General features: G+C 35.4%; 1 protein-coding gene across 1 annotated transcript in view; it reads right to left on the bottom strand.

Moving 5' to 3' along the window:
* LOC129258762 (SET domain-containing protein 4-like) overlaps positions 1 to 16,182 on the bottom strand; it is a 46,620-nt gene that overhangs the window by 25,807 nt on the left and 4,631 nt on the right. The window contains exons 2-8 of the mRNA XM_064098006.1: positions 15,732 to 15,836; positions 11,554 to 11,591; positions 10,860 to 10,948; positions 7,459 to 7,894; positions 6,403 to 6,577; positions 5,509 to 5,710; positions 3,821 to 3,941 (exon numbers count right to left, since the gene is read on the bottom strand). Coding sequence (XP_063954076.1) covers positions 3,821 to 3,941; positions 5,509 to 5,710; positions 6,403 to 6,577; positions 7,459 to 7,894; positions 10,860 to 10,948; positions 11,554 to 11,591; positions 15,732 to 15,836 — 1,166 coding nt within the window. The remainder of the gene's footprint in view (positions 1 to 3,820; positions 3,942 to 5,508; positions 5,711 to 6,402; positions 6,578 to 7,458; positions 7,895 to 10,859; positions 10,949 to 11,553; positions 11,592 to 15,731; positions 15,837 to 16,182) is intronic.

The raw sequence follows: 16,182 nt of genomic DNA, 5'->3' as shown, positions 1-16,182 counted from the left end.
GGGTCTATTCATAAAAAATGTCTTCACACATCTAAATACAAGATATATCTTGGAAGAAAAAATCTTTGAAAAGGATCATATCTTGGCACTAATCAACATCCCCCGCTATATACCTAAAGGGGTACTCCAGGCTGAAGGTTGTTCGAACAGTGAAGTGAGACAAACAAAACACTGACAAATTGATAAAAATTGGAAATGAGTAGAAAAAAATATGGTTTCTTAAAATTTTGCATTAGGCCCTATTTCGGTGAAATTTATATTCATGTCTCCAGGAATATGCAATGAGGGTCTGTTGTATCATACAAAATTAGGTTTATTTAACCCTAATTCTCCCGGGGGGGCCATAATGGCCCCCCCCCTCGACAATTTTCGCGATATATCCGCTGCGCAAATTTTTTTGACCTCGCCGCTCACTGACTTTTTACTTTCAAGTCTCGCGCAAATTTTGAGACCAAATTTGTGACGACCGGATACGCGGTTACGACATTACGCAACATTATGTAAGTGCATGTCAGACCCAAAATTGCTAACAAACGTGATTTCATGTACAAATCCAATGCAAATTGTGTATTTAGCCAAAATTCATAAATGTATCATTATTTCTACTTTTACTGATTGAATTTAATTAATTTTGCCTTGCTTATGATCAGAATTAAGTCTGGAACGATTTCCATTGAAAAAACAATAAAAAAACAAAAAGTAAAAAAAACAAGGAAATACATGTACATAAGAAATTCATAAAACAATAAAATACATAAGAAATTGATTTCCAAACTGAAGTTTTTTTTAATTGCGATTGTTAAGAATGCTACAAAGAATATTTTAACCAAAAATTAGCATTCTAGGAGCTTTATTTAGTGAATTAGAGCAAAAAGTATGATTTATGCATAAATTAGCATAATTAATTCATATAAAATAAAATCTCATTATTTTGGAAAATTTTACCATACAGCCTTGTAGATTACATCGCACACAACCAGCATGCAAATTTTTGCGTCGCTCGAGCGATCAGCGGCCGAGATCTTAAGGGGGGCCATAATGGCCCCCCCCGGGAATGACAAGAATCAAAATACCCCGGGAGATTGAGGGTTAAATTTTGTCCACACAGAATATTGCTTCAAAGATCATCATTTTGTTACTCGGGCGACATACCTACATTTGAGACAATTACGAGTTCATTTCAAATTTTCAATAAAATCAGAAGGGGAAAGAGCAAGAGGATATGGCATTATCGTTCCATTTATTGCATATTCATGGCCACATGCTGCTCAGTAATATCAGTTGCCCAAAAAAAAAATTAATTTTTAATATTAAAAAATTTTGTTATTTTTTATCAGATTTTGATGAATTTTCAGCAATTTGCTCATCTAATTATAATCAATTTATTCATATATTGTTGGGCCCAGAATACCCCTTTAATTCGGTCGAGGTATATTATAAATTACTTGGTATAAGAAAGGGAGACAAGTTTTAAAGAGAGAAATTATTCACTAACATCATCACTTTTGGTGCCCTTGGCACTGTTAGTGATTTGTATTAACATTAGCGCCACTGTTAGCTTCTGCTAAGCCTTTTATTGTTAGATTATTAGGAATTCGAGTAAGCTTCTGTGAGTTTATCGATACCGGTAGGCCTACTTTTAGTGGTCTGTTAGTGGAAACAATGCGTCTAGCGGTGGTCGCCCGTGAAAGGTGTGACTGGCCCTAATGTTAGCGTTCTGGTACGCTAACAACGCTTCTGTGCGCTCGCCACTGTTTAAATAATTATGTCTGTTTATGTCTATGTCTATCTAATATCTATCTATCTATTAAATCTGTTTAATATGTTATTCTATCTGTTCATCTATCAATAAATATATCGATATATTTTCTGTCTGTCCATCTGTGTACAGTATATATAATATCATAATCACCTTTATCATCTTATTTGTCATCAATCATTTTATCGTCATCATCATCGTAATTTTTGTTATCAATCATTATCTATCTATCTATCTAATGTCTATCTGTCTACCTATCTAATATGTATTTATATGTTGTTTGAAGGTTTGCATGGTGGTATGTACAATCGCTGATGTGGTTTACGGTACACCATGTGAAGTGTTATAGAAACAGTGGATAGAAGAAGAGAAGAAATGGAAAGGCGAGAAAGTGGAGATTTGAGAGTAGAGTATTCTTTCATCACCTCTACTCGCCGACTCAAGCCAGCATCTCCTCATTAGCTCTACTACTCAAGCTGTTCTCAACTCATCAATCTTTCCTGGTTTACAGTCCTTTTCAGGACTACTTTCAAGAAAGAATACTCTACTCTCAAATCTCCACTTTCTCGCCTATCCATTTCTTCTCTTCTTCTATCCACTGTTTCTATAACACTTCACATGGTGTACCGTAAACCACATCATGTATTTATATGTTTATATATATATATGGCGGCATGGCGGCTTGTCATTGTTCGAAATCCACCTTCACCCGACAAAGGAAATTATAATTGGTATAGTGTCGAAAATCTGTCTATCTGACGGTCAATCGGATCGGGGTCGCCCTAGCCACTAACCCGTCTCTGTGGTCTAGTGGTTAAGGCACCGGCGTTCAAAGCTGGGGGCCCGGGTTCGATTCCCGGCAGAGACATTTTTTCGGCATCACCAATTTTTCCAAAGGGTAGATAGCTCTGGGGAACCTTGATTTAAGCTACGCCTACCATTGTTCTCTTCATCCATTTCTTTACAATATATATATATATATATATATATATATATATATATATATATATATATATATATATCTATCTCTATATCGATCTATCTATATATCAAAATATAATTTATCTACCTTTCTTCTATCAATCTATCCACTGATCAGTTATCTCTCCATCTATCTATCTTTCCTATGTGTATCTGTTTAAATATGTATGTCTATCTCTCTGTCTATTTATCTGTCAATCTTATATCTACTCATTTGTTTAAATAATTATGTATGCTTATCTACTAGTATTTATCTTTCTACGACAGACCACCTAATTCGTCCGCATGACGAATTAAAATCTAGTTTTAATTATGTTAAAGGGGAATCCAACCCAAATAAAAACTTGTTTTTATAAGGAAAAGAAAAATCAGACAAGTTGATAGGTGAAAGTTTGAACAATATTGGACAAACAATAAGAAAGTTATGAATTTTTAAAAGTTATAAATATTGGTAATCACTATACCCATGGAGACTTCAAATTGGCCGCATATGGGAAGTCATAGTGATGTAAGGCAAGGACTACTCTTCCATGTACTCCAATACATATATTGGCTAAAATGTCATTTTGCCCAAAAGTTTTATTTCAAATTATATTTTTCTTTCATGAGGACATAAAACAATATACTACCTGGGTTATATTTAGATTACTGCCCCAGGGGAATGGGTACTTAGGAGAAAACCACAAATCCCTGATAATAAAGTACATGGCCTATGGGAAAGTTGTCCTTGCCCCTTGTCATAATTTACTCACTCAGTTGCCAATTTAAAATCTACATAGTATTAGTGATCTCTATTTTAAAGCAGCTATAACTTTCTTATTGCTTGTCCGATTTCTTTCAAACTTTTACCATTCTGTTTAATTTATTTTTCTCCTTCCCAACACAACATTTTATAGCCAAGGCTGGATTCCCCTTTAAGTAGCTGGATCATCTCTAAAATGTATTTAGGAATGTATTTGGAATGTAATTGAGCCCAGCCCAGTCCAATAGAGGCTTTTACAAATACAATTTCACCATGATGAGCATGGACAAGTTCATTCAAAACGAAGCAAAAAAAAAAACCCACATGGATAAATTTACCTGAAGCATAGACAGCACCCTCTCTTGTTCATCAGCGGTTAACTTATTTAAGGCTCCTGCGATGAAGTTCTTGGTTGATGGTGGGATATTGTTCTCTGCTATAACTCTCTTCCAGTTCACTCTAAGCAAACAAATAACACAAAGAAAAGAGCAATCCATTAAGATGTTGAACAACTGAATTGAAGTAAAGAGGGCCCATGAATTGACTTAAAAAGTCTCTCAACCTTGAAAAGATGTCAGGGAGATAATAAAAACACTTACAATAATGCCCATGACAGGGCACTCATATCGTGTGCGGAAGATGTTGATGGTATTGATGAGGGTGATGATGATCATAATATTAGGCATATGTATAGCACTATCCATCTAGAAATAATCTATTCTGAGGCGCACTATTATCATTACCCTGGCTTAAGCCCGGACTGCGTTGGAGATGATGATAAAATTGATTATAGGGATGATGATGGTGATGATGATGATTATATGGATGATGATGATAGTGATGATGATGATGATTATAGGGATGATTATTATGATGATGATGGTGATAGTGATGATGATGATAATAATAATGATGATGATGATGATGATATTGATGATGATAATGATGATGATGATAGTGACGATGATAGTGATGATGATGGTGATGATAGTGATGATGATGATTATATGGATGATGATGATAGTGATGATGATGATGATTATAGGGATGATTATTATGACAATGATGGTGATAGTGATGATGATGATAATAATAATGATGATGATGATGATGATGATATTGATGATGATAATGATGATGATGATAGTGACGATGATAGTGATGATGATAGTGATGATGATGATTATAGGGATGATTATTATGATGATGATGGTGATAGTGATGATGACAATAATAATAATGATGATGATGATGATGATATTGATGATGATTATTATGATGATGATGGTGATAGTGATGATGATGGTGATGATAGTGATGAGAGTGATGATGATGATTATGGTGAAGATGATAGTGATGATGACGATAGTGATGATGTTGACGATAGTGATGATGTTGATGATACTGATGATGATAATGCTAATAGTGATGATCATGGTGATGATAATGATTACAGGAATGATGGTGAAGATGATGGTGAAGATGATGATAGTGATGATGATGGTGATGATAATAACGATTATAGGGATGATGATGACGATGATGGTGAAGATGATGATAGTGATGATGATGGTGATGATAATAACGATTATAGGGATGATGGTGAAGATGATGATAGTGATGATGATGGTGATGATGATGGTGATGATAATAACGATTATAGGGATGATGATGATGATAACGATTATAGGGATGATGATGATGGTAATGATGATAGTGGTGATAATGATTACAGGAATGATGATGACGATGATGATGGTGATAGTGATATGATGTTTCTGCTGCTGTGGTTGGCAGCGATGGAGGGGGACTTAATATAATGATGATTATAATAATGATGGAGTTAGTGATGACATAAAAATTAAGATGAAGTTGAAGATTATGTGGATGATCATGATAATGATGTTGATTTCTGTTTCCAATGTTCGTTCCACAGATACGTTATGCATTTCTGAACCAAGTTTCCTGAAACATGAATCACCTTGGCTCAAAATAAATAACATTGTTTCCACTCTCGCTGACTTACGTTTCGCTGTACTCCATACAGAGAACTCTCAGTGCTGTCTGAAGATTCCAAGACGGACCCGACATACTGCACGACAGGTCAAGATCTAGATTGGCAGCCTTCAAAGTGCGAGATTTGACCTCCCACAAATCAGTGACCTCTCGAGTTCTTCTGCAGCTAAGAGGGCCCTGGTGTTGGGATTTCACTGCATCCACAACAGCACCTTCATAAATATAAATAAAAATGTCAAGAGAGACTTGATTACATTTGAAATGATGGAAGACTAAAAATAACTTTTCATAATCAACATTATTTTGGTCGCATACTGTTACTGTGAAATATCAACATAATCATAAACCTTTCTGAATTTTGTTGTTGTTGTATTAGCCTTTTGCAAAATGTACTTTAACAATGCAAACATTTGATTGCAAATATGTTCATTTTCATACACATATTGATTATTGTAAATATGTTTATTTTTACATGCATATTATTTATTGTAAATATGTTCATTTTTACATGCAAATCCATTATTGTATTATCTTCTTTTTGAGACTCTCATACTCCCGATCAGGGGTCGATAGAGTTTAATAAAATCTTATCTTAACATTTTTCAAAATATTGCATGATTTTATTAAAATAAAAATATCGCTCAGCACTACTGATCATCTCATAGGGTAAAGGAGGACTCAATGCATGCCAGGGGAACAATTCATGGGGGCTGGAGGCAACTTATCCCCCAAATGCTCAAAAATCCTGAAACTACACAGAGGAGCTCTGGAAATTTCCATTCATCGCAAGCGTAAAGCTTATTCAAAGTAACAGATTTAGGCAGTAAGTTGTGAAAAGTAGGCCCTCCTCCTCTCCCCCCAAAAAGCATAAATAATTGTTGCCTAATATATATTAAGAGCTCACCTAGCTCAAAGCAAACTACATCATGCGGGTTGGAGGGGATCACGAAGCCATACTCTAAGAGTAGGTTCACATTGTCATGGGGGCCATAGTGAATGAAGACTTGGTCATAGGTACGGTAGTTGTCTAGTGTCTTGATCCGATACGTATTAGATGCTGAATCAAAGCCTGCACTGACCTGGCGGTAGATAAAAAAGGTAAAATAGAACAACAACAATAATAATAAAAATATAATGATGATTTTTGGTGATAATGACAATGATGCCTCCCAGGCATATAGGGTGAAAGGAGTTGGGGGATGTCACTCTGACTGAAAAGAAGTCGCAGCCACCACACCATGTTTCCACTACCAAGTATGATTCACATGGCCAACCAAAGTAAGATTTTATCAAATGACATTCTGTTTGATCCAATTTACATCAAAATTTTTTTTTCATTTTGTTACAGCAGTATACATTCAAACTTTGGATAATTCAAAACTGACTTTATTTTCTCAAGTTGTCACTTTAAATGTCCCCAGTTGTGATCTGCGACATCAGAAAGTGGTAAAACTGTATAGGGCTTTCCATATGGGATAAGCAAAAATAAGGTTAGTGTGAATTCAAATATTACTGAACATCAGGGAAAGTTTCAAAATGTCTTGCCCAGTAGCTTTATCTGATCAAGGCCAGGTTGCAGACATATTTGGAAAAACACTGACACAGGAATTTAATCACAGGGGAAAATACCAATACCTTTGCATATTGATTCCACTTCATATTCTTTTCATCTGCAGTTTGGAAGCCCCCGAGCTATGGCCGACAAGTGACATATCTAACACACACTAAAAGTGTACCCCTACATGAATTCTTCAGACGATCCATCAGATAAGAGTTACAGTAATTTCAACCTTTTCCCCCCTCACTTTTCCTTTTTTTGCACCTCAGAAACAGACATATAAGACAATTAATCCCTTGCCCCAACCCCAAGATACACCAATGTGTCGGACATGACCCTGACCCTGATGGGTCTATAAATTAAAGTGACATTTCGACAACTCAACACATCACTTGAACATACCTCGGCACCTGGAGAATGGTTGAGAAGGTCAAGGAAAGGAGCTAGAGCAAAGTCGTCTTTTGATTTCGGTTGAAACGCCTCGCAGCCGCTGGGCTCCATGTAGATCGACCTAGAGTTGATCACGAACCAAGCCCACAGGAAGGACCCGAAGTCGAAGACACCTCTGTACCGGGGAAAGGTCCTTTCGATGTCTTCAAACAGACATGAAGCGCTCTCAAATGCTGATCGGATATCCTGTAGCTGTTTGATGGCACTGATCCGTGCCTGAGAGGGCAGCAGATCAAATTGGGCTTGAGTGGCGGAGCAGAAGGCTGGTGTGGTGAAGTCCTTTGGGAGGACATTGATGTAAGGGTACCAGAAAGAAGATTTGCCCTTTGTCCTTTCGGTGATCAGGAATGCACAGACCGCTTGGTAGGGTGTTGGTTTCTGCGGTTGTCTGGAGTTGGGCCGAGAATGAAATAGCCATAAAATCTACAAAACTATTCTGTTAGTAGATAGAGCGAGTACTGCTCAAAGTAGCTTCTTAAGTAATATGGTGCATTACCCTACATATACCTCATTTAATCATGAATTAATTCTTGAGTGAAGACAGTAATGCATTTTTCTTTTCACCCTTTTGGTATTAAATAGTGGATGAATTGGCTATTGAGGATTACCTGGGCGATTCCACACTAGAACTTCAAAAATATCATAAATTTCAACATGCATTCAATAAGTCATAAGTAGTGTAATATTTTACTATGATACCTAAATTTTATGAAAATAATGAGTTTTAACCAAAAGTGAAGTCAGATATAGTTTTTTTTTGGAAGGAACAATGGAATTTTCAATTTTCAATAATTTTGCTGATTAAATAGACTTATAGTCAAGTACAAACACTGCCTGAAACAATTATTGGCAAAGCACGAGAAGATTGAAAATATTGCAGGTCAATGGAATAATGTATCATTGATGGTTCCAAATAGTATCTACATTTTCATGATCCATAATAGGGGCAGCCCTGATTTTTTCGAACCTATTTTTGGCAATGTCCCGTACGACACATGAAAGTGCAAAAGTTTTACCTACAATTTTATTTTTGATGATGCAATTTCACAAAATCAGTTTCTCTATCTTTGACCCATGAGTGATCGATTTATCCCATAAAAATCTAATTACTGCCCTTCACTTTTCAATAATTGTCCTATTAATAGTTGTCCCGTACGACACACAATATATTATGCATTTAATTGCAGGATTTGGATTCAGAAACTATAAATAGTAGACCTATTTTAATTCAAGTAATTGATCTGACATAAAGTGAACTGAAAAAGTACTTTTTTTTATCTCCATAGAACATGAAATAGGTGATTTTAACCATTTTAATATGATTTCATGTAGGCGTATTCTTTTCTGAACCCCTCCAGCTAAACTGGCGATTTTCACTGGTCAGAGCAGATTAATTTCTTTGTCACTGAGCATGAGAAGAAAACCTTTATAATTAATTTACCCTAGCCTGGAAGATGACTTTCTCTTGCATGCTAATGTGGAATTATTATAAGATGTAAAAAAAAATACATATCAGTCATCTATTTGGACTTCCCTTGATGATCACTTATTTTGTACATACAGTATTGAAACTCCTTTTTTCAAGTTGTAAAAAAAACCTGGAAAATAAGACAAACCATGTTGTTCACAAAAAATCTGGAAAATAAGACAAACCATATGGTTTCATGAAATGCAGAAAGGTTTGAAAAAGTAGAACCGCATTTCTTTAGAAAAAAATACTTTGTGGAATTACTAGTGACAGTTGTGACATATATCATGTATATATACATTTTATATGAAAAATTATAACATTTTAGCCCCATAATTTACAGTTTCATTCATTCATTGTTTAAAAAGTGTATTGGAAATCATCAATTGATCCACTAAATATAACTTCACACAAAACCTCAAGTTTTTCAGCTCATAAAAATGCTGTGAACCCTTGTATATTTCCCATCATGAAAAACAATGATAACATTTCGCTCCCGATTGTATATATTGAGGTTACTTAATTATATTGTCCTGAATGACTACTTATTAAAAGACTTTTCATTAAAAAGGAAGAATTTAGCGGCAATGCTCCCCTTCTGATTGATAAAAAGTTCATTGTTTTATTCAGACTGCCGAGTACAACACGCAAGTGCCTGTACAACACAGAAATGTCCCGTATGACACAGAAGTGTCCTGTACGACACACAAGTGTCCCGTACGACACATTATTTTGTTTATGATAATTGACAGAAATATTCAGCCAATAGCGGTTTCTAACATAATGAATGTCTTTAGTTTGATAGGATTATCATTATCATCAGCCAAATAAAGTGATTGAAGAAGTCAAAGAGACATGAAGTAAGAAAGTTTGGCTTCAATTTAGAGATGTCCCGTACAACACATTTTGAGTGTCCCGTACGCCACAATGTTCTCGAAAATTGCAATTTGCTTTATTTATTCATGAATGTTTATTTTTTTTTTTTTCATAGATGTGTTTGTTCTTGGGTAATTGAATATCAATTTGAGTTCAGTTTCTATGAAAATTATCTGTCCAACTCACAGACTTTAGAGTACAAACTTGAGGTTTCTAAAAAAGCCACTTTTTCTGCGTCCGTACGACACATTACTATTTTAAATCTGTATTATACAGGATGTGAATTCAAGTCATGTTAAGTCTTGGTTTTTCTAACACTCTGGTATTACTTCATGATCACCTTTAGTTACTGGAATATTTTTTGTTTTTCTTGTCAAAAAACTGTCAAATGTTCTCTAAATGTCCCGTACGACACGTATGGAATCACCCACCTACATGTTGGAAAACCAATATTTGCAATACATGTGTTATTTATTTTCAGAATCATCCTTTTATAGAATCAAAGACAAAACAAAGCTGGCCTTCAGGCAAGGCTATGTGTCGTTATAGTGTTCTTATCAAACGCTTACTGACTGAACAAAGATTAACAATAAATGCATGTTCAGCCACAGTGCATAGGAAAACCGACTGGGATTTCTTATATTAACCGTTGTTTCTGACTTGCGATTGCTACCTGAGAGGGAGCGGCAATGCAGTAAGCATATCATTCACATCAAAGAACCCCATACCACAGAACCGAACGTACCCATTCATGAATAATTCATACCTTCACACTTTTGCCAGAATCTCAAACGCGCGTTCACCCAGGACTCGCTAACTCTTTATCGATCTTTGGACTCGTCTCAGGCATTACTTGACCAGGATGAGTCACAAAACCTTAACAAAAGGCTACAATGTATTCTCAACCCATCGATCTGTATTACATTTAGAAGCACATAACTTTTTCTTTAACATGGAGCGACTGGTGCATCTCGTTACAAATCACCAGAAACAAAAGAATCATTCATACCTCTTTATAAGTGGTCCTAATTCTGTGTTCAAGACATCTTTCGGGGTCACCAGCAGACGCCGTGGAATCTCAACTATCAGATCACCGGGCTGGAGTATAAACACACAATGAGCATGACTGATTCTCCTGCATATATTTTGACTACATATTAAAAAGATGATGTATTCAAATGTAATTGACAATATTTCTAAAGTGTATGACTGAAATATCAGAGTATTTTGCAAATGGTGTGGTAGCACATCAGGGGACAATTTCATAAAGCTGTTCACAATCTTGAGTGATTTTACTTTAGGAACAACAGGTGATCCTTTCTTGTGGTTAATGATATCACCATGAAATGTTCATCAGTGATTATTTAACGCATAAGAAAGGTTCACCAGTCGTTCCTAAAGTTGCTCTTAACTTAAATATGAACAGCTTTATGAAGCACCAACCAGAGAGCCTACAGGTACATATGGGATGATTTTACCCTGAAATCTTCATTTTAATTTCAATCAATGCCTCAGAAATGCTTTGCCAAACATAAACCTAGCCTTTTCAATTGTAAATTTTGACCCATATCAAGAATTTACAATGCAGCTTTAACCACACAACTTTTATTTTGTTTCTGCTCTTTCATTAAAAAAAAATTAATAATAAACTTTAGAATTAAAACCTTTGGCTTCAAAGGTGGAAATAATCTTCTCCGTCTCACCCTAAAATTCGTTCTTGCCATTAGTCCTCGTCCAGTATCTGTATCGGAAATGAATAATAATTGTTTTCATCTTGATTACTCTGTAATGGTACTTACATGATGATGGTGGACCTACCAACAAAACATATTTTGATAAACATCTTTAACCCAGAGTGATTGCAATAACTTCTTTGTTACAGTAACTACCGTGGCAACAGCCTGGCTCGGTACATGTACAGCCAATTAAAATCAAGGTTTCCAAATCATAACTTTACATTCTAAATGAAATTGGCACCTGGAAATAATGTACAACGGTCTATTTATTTATTTATTTATTTCGTTTCCAGGCAAGAAAGTATGACAGCAATACAAACATTACAGTACATGTACAGCCAATTAAAATCAAGGTTTCCAAATCATAACTTTACATTCTAAATGAAATTGGCACCTGGAAATAATGTACAACGATCTATTCATTTATTTATTTCGTTTCCAGGCAAGAAAGTATGACAGCAATAGAAACATTACAAAAGATATGTAAAATTGAGCACCAGCCAATGCTTGGGGGTCACCTACAGTAAAAGAATTGAAAATTCTGTCGAGAGGTTCTCCACATTGGCTGGTGCCTACATGGAATAACACAAAATAACAATAAATCTAAACATGGGCAATTCCATGGAAAATGTTCACTTTAGAGAAAAAATGAAGTTTCAGATCTCACTTAAGCAGTCATATTTTCTTAAAAAGTAATCTATAAAGTTTCAATTTCCAATTGAAAAATCGCAATATTGACAAAATTTTGTAGTTTTTTCCATCATTAAAAAAATAGAATGGTAAATTGCAAAATCTAAAAATTGTGGCTATTTTTAAACAATTCATCTTTCCTGTCTCTAATAAAAGCAAATAAGGTCCCAGGGGTCTCTTTTAACTTTTGAATAGTTGATTAATGTTTACATCAACAGAAAATCATCGTTAAATTTTATGCCATTCATCAATTTTAGAGAAATCGATCTTCAGATTTGTGTGATTTCTTTATCATTATCAGTGTCATGTCCGTTACGTTTTTCACTTAAAGTTTTCACAGCTTTCAGGAAATTTGTCTGAAGGTACTGCAGATTCAGATTCTATGTTAGAATTAAACCCCCTACCATGTGTAGCAATCATTTTCCCTTACCACTTCTCATTTTCATAAAAATGGTGTAACGGACATGACACTTTGCGTAACGGACATGACGCCTTATATATGACAAAAGGCAGCATTCACAAAAACAAAATATTAGGCTCAGTGTCACAGACTGAGGTCAGTCTCAGTTGCTTGAGGATAGCTGGATGTAATAACTCCTAGAATCTGCATGTCTTTCAAGCTATTTTTAGTAGTTGGTAAATGATGAAAGTTCAGCTCTTGTTCTGGTATATTTTTCTGAGAATTAACGGTATGCCACATAATATTAGGATAAGATGCAGCTAGATCTGGCAACATACTCAGATCACAATCTGCATCATTTGTGTTTGAACAATACAATTGATTATCTAGGTGTTTGCTGACAGTTTGGAGCATGATAAAATTCCAACTTGTGAATTCATGAGATCATTGATGATATTGCTTCAAAGTATCTGACTTTCACCAACCTCAACTTCTTCAGTGATGGCACGGGCTCACATTTAAAAACAAGTTTGTATTCAGATATCTGTGTTACATGATGCAGCTCTGTGAATCCATGAATCTACAGTGGCACTTCTTTGCAATATCACAAAGCAAAGGGGCCATGGAAGGAATGTGGTGCAATCAATAAATTATGTCATCATAGTATTTTGGTCAACCATAATCACGATTTGAGTGATGTATCTTCATTTGTACACAAGCAGCGCAGACAATGCAACAAAATTAGATACAGCCAGTCGCCACATTTGTTAGCAAGCAAGGTCGTAAGATTTAGAACATCCAAGATTTGATGAAAGGATGATTATACTCAGGATGATATTTATTTTGAACGAAAAAAAAATCTCAGAAGCAATTTACAAACATTCCGATTACCTTTCCAGGTACTGCTATTAGATTTTTAAATACTTTTTTATATCATTTTTTTAAATCTTAAAACTGACATTAATACTAGTACATTCTTTATCACAAAATACATTTCATAACATATGTTCATCTTGGATTTATACAGGTCTGGTACATTTTGTTTTCTTCTCACAAAAGATGAGATTTGGTCTTCTCAGTGTGCTGTAGTGGTACTATGTAAGCATTGTATTCTATATAAAATTATCATGTAGGCTATAGCTATTAAATTAATAATACCTGCCAATAATATCTACATGTTTTTCATAAGAATGTTAGTAAAGGTACTTTGCTGTTACATAATAACTTTCATTATTCATATTTTTTTCATTTTGATATTAAGAAGTGATGATGAAGTTCACTTCGTAAGGGTGTCATGTCCGTTACGCTAGTGTATATTGTCAAATAGTAAGCCATGAATAAAAAATAATCTTTACTATCAACTTTTTCTCTTTTAATTAGGTGTGGCTGATGGTAGTAACTGGAAAATTCTCATTAACTGTTGTTAACTGGTGTTAAAGACATTTTTCTTTAAAAAAATTGGTTTTATAAATATTGTACGAAAAGCCCCTCTCTCAAATTGCAAAATGATAGGAGATATTACAGATTACCAGTTATGATGTGTGTCTCTAACCTCTAGCCTTAACATGTAAACAATGAGACTTGTACCATATCTTGTAATAACATAATTATATCCGCTTACAAAACGTGGACGAAACTGTCATGTCCGTTACGCTTCATGTGTCATGTCCGTTACGCTACATTTTGAGCTATGAATACAGAATGCACTGCAAAACTGTTGTTAAACACCATTTTATGAACAGAGCATGATCTTACTTAAATTAACACCAACATCAGGTGCATACGTTCTAAGAATTCACAGGAATATCGATGAGCCATAGGAGGTAAAAATGCTTCGTCCATTTCGTGTCATGTCCGTTACGCTCACAAAGAGTGCTATTTCTCCGCAACTGTTCAACGAAACGATTTGAAATTTCATGTGTATGTAACTGATACTTAAATGTGTCTGATAAGCTCAGTAACAATTATCAAAAGACTGCTAATTCTACTGTATAAAGCTTTGAATTACACAAATTTGTCTGAACGTCATGTCCGTTACGCTGGAATTGACCACATGTAATTACAGTACTTCTATATGAATTAGCCTTCATCATAATATGAAGAGAGAAAAAAAAAAGGTTATCGAAATAATACTTATAAATGAAAGAATGCAGATTGGGACAAATCAGCAACGATCCACCCCCATTTTTAATTCTAAATTTCATCAAAACATAAAAATTGTTCAAACACCACAAGTCCACAATACAAACCTAAATGTACATGAGTTAGTAATTCATGCATTCATAACGGTAATGTAATACTGAATGACAGAATAGGAGGGAAAGGGGTAGTACATTTTATTACATTTTCATGGGGCTATTTTGGGGCCACCTATCCATTCCAAAATACACTTTGCATGAAGCAGTGTAGGCTACTTTCCCGGGGGGGCCACTTCCATTCACGAGTGGATACCATGCGCGACCATGGGGTCTCGAAAAGAACCCTAAACACGTAATTTCCATATTCTGAAAATGCACCCTTAATAAGTATTGGCGTGAAACAAAACGATACTCTTGGCAAATATTCCCTGAAATGAACCCCTAAACAAGTACAGCCTACAGGAATGTTTTATTGTTACGGGTCCTTCGGTCGTCGGCTTTACCTTATTTGGTTAAGTACGACCCCACCTTCTACACCTCGCGCAAATTGGACTCTAAACACGAAGTGTTGGGGCAAAAAGGACATCCTTTATAAAACATTTTAATTTTGTTTTATCATCCCCGCAAATTCGACCCTAAACACGTAATTGTCCTAGCGAAATAGATACCCTTTTTTCAATATTTTTGTGTTTTTGACACCCTTATCACGTTACGTACGTAACGTGCCCTATCGTGAAAAAGACATCCTTTTTACGTGTTTTTTTGGTCGCGCATGGTATCCACTCGTCAATGTAAGTGGCCCCCCCGGGGCTACTTTACAACAATCTTTGACATGACACGGCCTGCTAAAGAGGCCTATACTGTTAAGCTGAACTTCGACTTAAGTTCCGAATATAAGGGTCCCTTTACTTAATTACCTGGAAAGAAGGCAGGCTTGAGACAGCAACGCTTGCAGCTAAATCCATGTTCTTTCATCCACTTCATCAGTAAGATGTATTGATCTTCATGGTCCACCGATACTGCTACACGGGATGCAAAGACACCGGCGATGATGACGTTGATAGGGTGTAGCCACGCCGTTGTGGTGCGCGATGGCAGTGATGGTAATGAAGGTGTTTGTGGTGGAGAGAAATGGAAAAGTGAGAGAGAAAAATGAAAACAAATAAGGATTATATTTGATAGCGGTGTAGCCACGCCATTGTTGTGCATGATGGCAGTAATTCTAATGAAGGTGTTTGTGGTGGAGAGAAATGGAAAAGGGAGAGAACAAAAAAATGAAAACAAATAAGGATTACACTGTATATTTGAGATTAATTCATTAAAAGGATAAACTACAAACAATGTTCAACTTTGTTTTCTCTAGTCACA

Source organism: Lytechinus pictus, chromosome 4 (assembly GCF_037042905.1).
Source record: "Lytechinus pictus isolate F3 Inbred chromosome 4, Lp3.0, whole genome shotgun sequence".
NCBI classification, from domain to species: Eukaryota; Metazoa; Echinodermata; class Echinoidea; order Temnopleuroida; family Toxopneustidae; genus Lytechinus; species Lytechinus pictus.
This window is presented reverse-complemented; position numbering and strand designations above follow the sequence as displayed.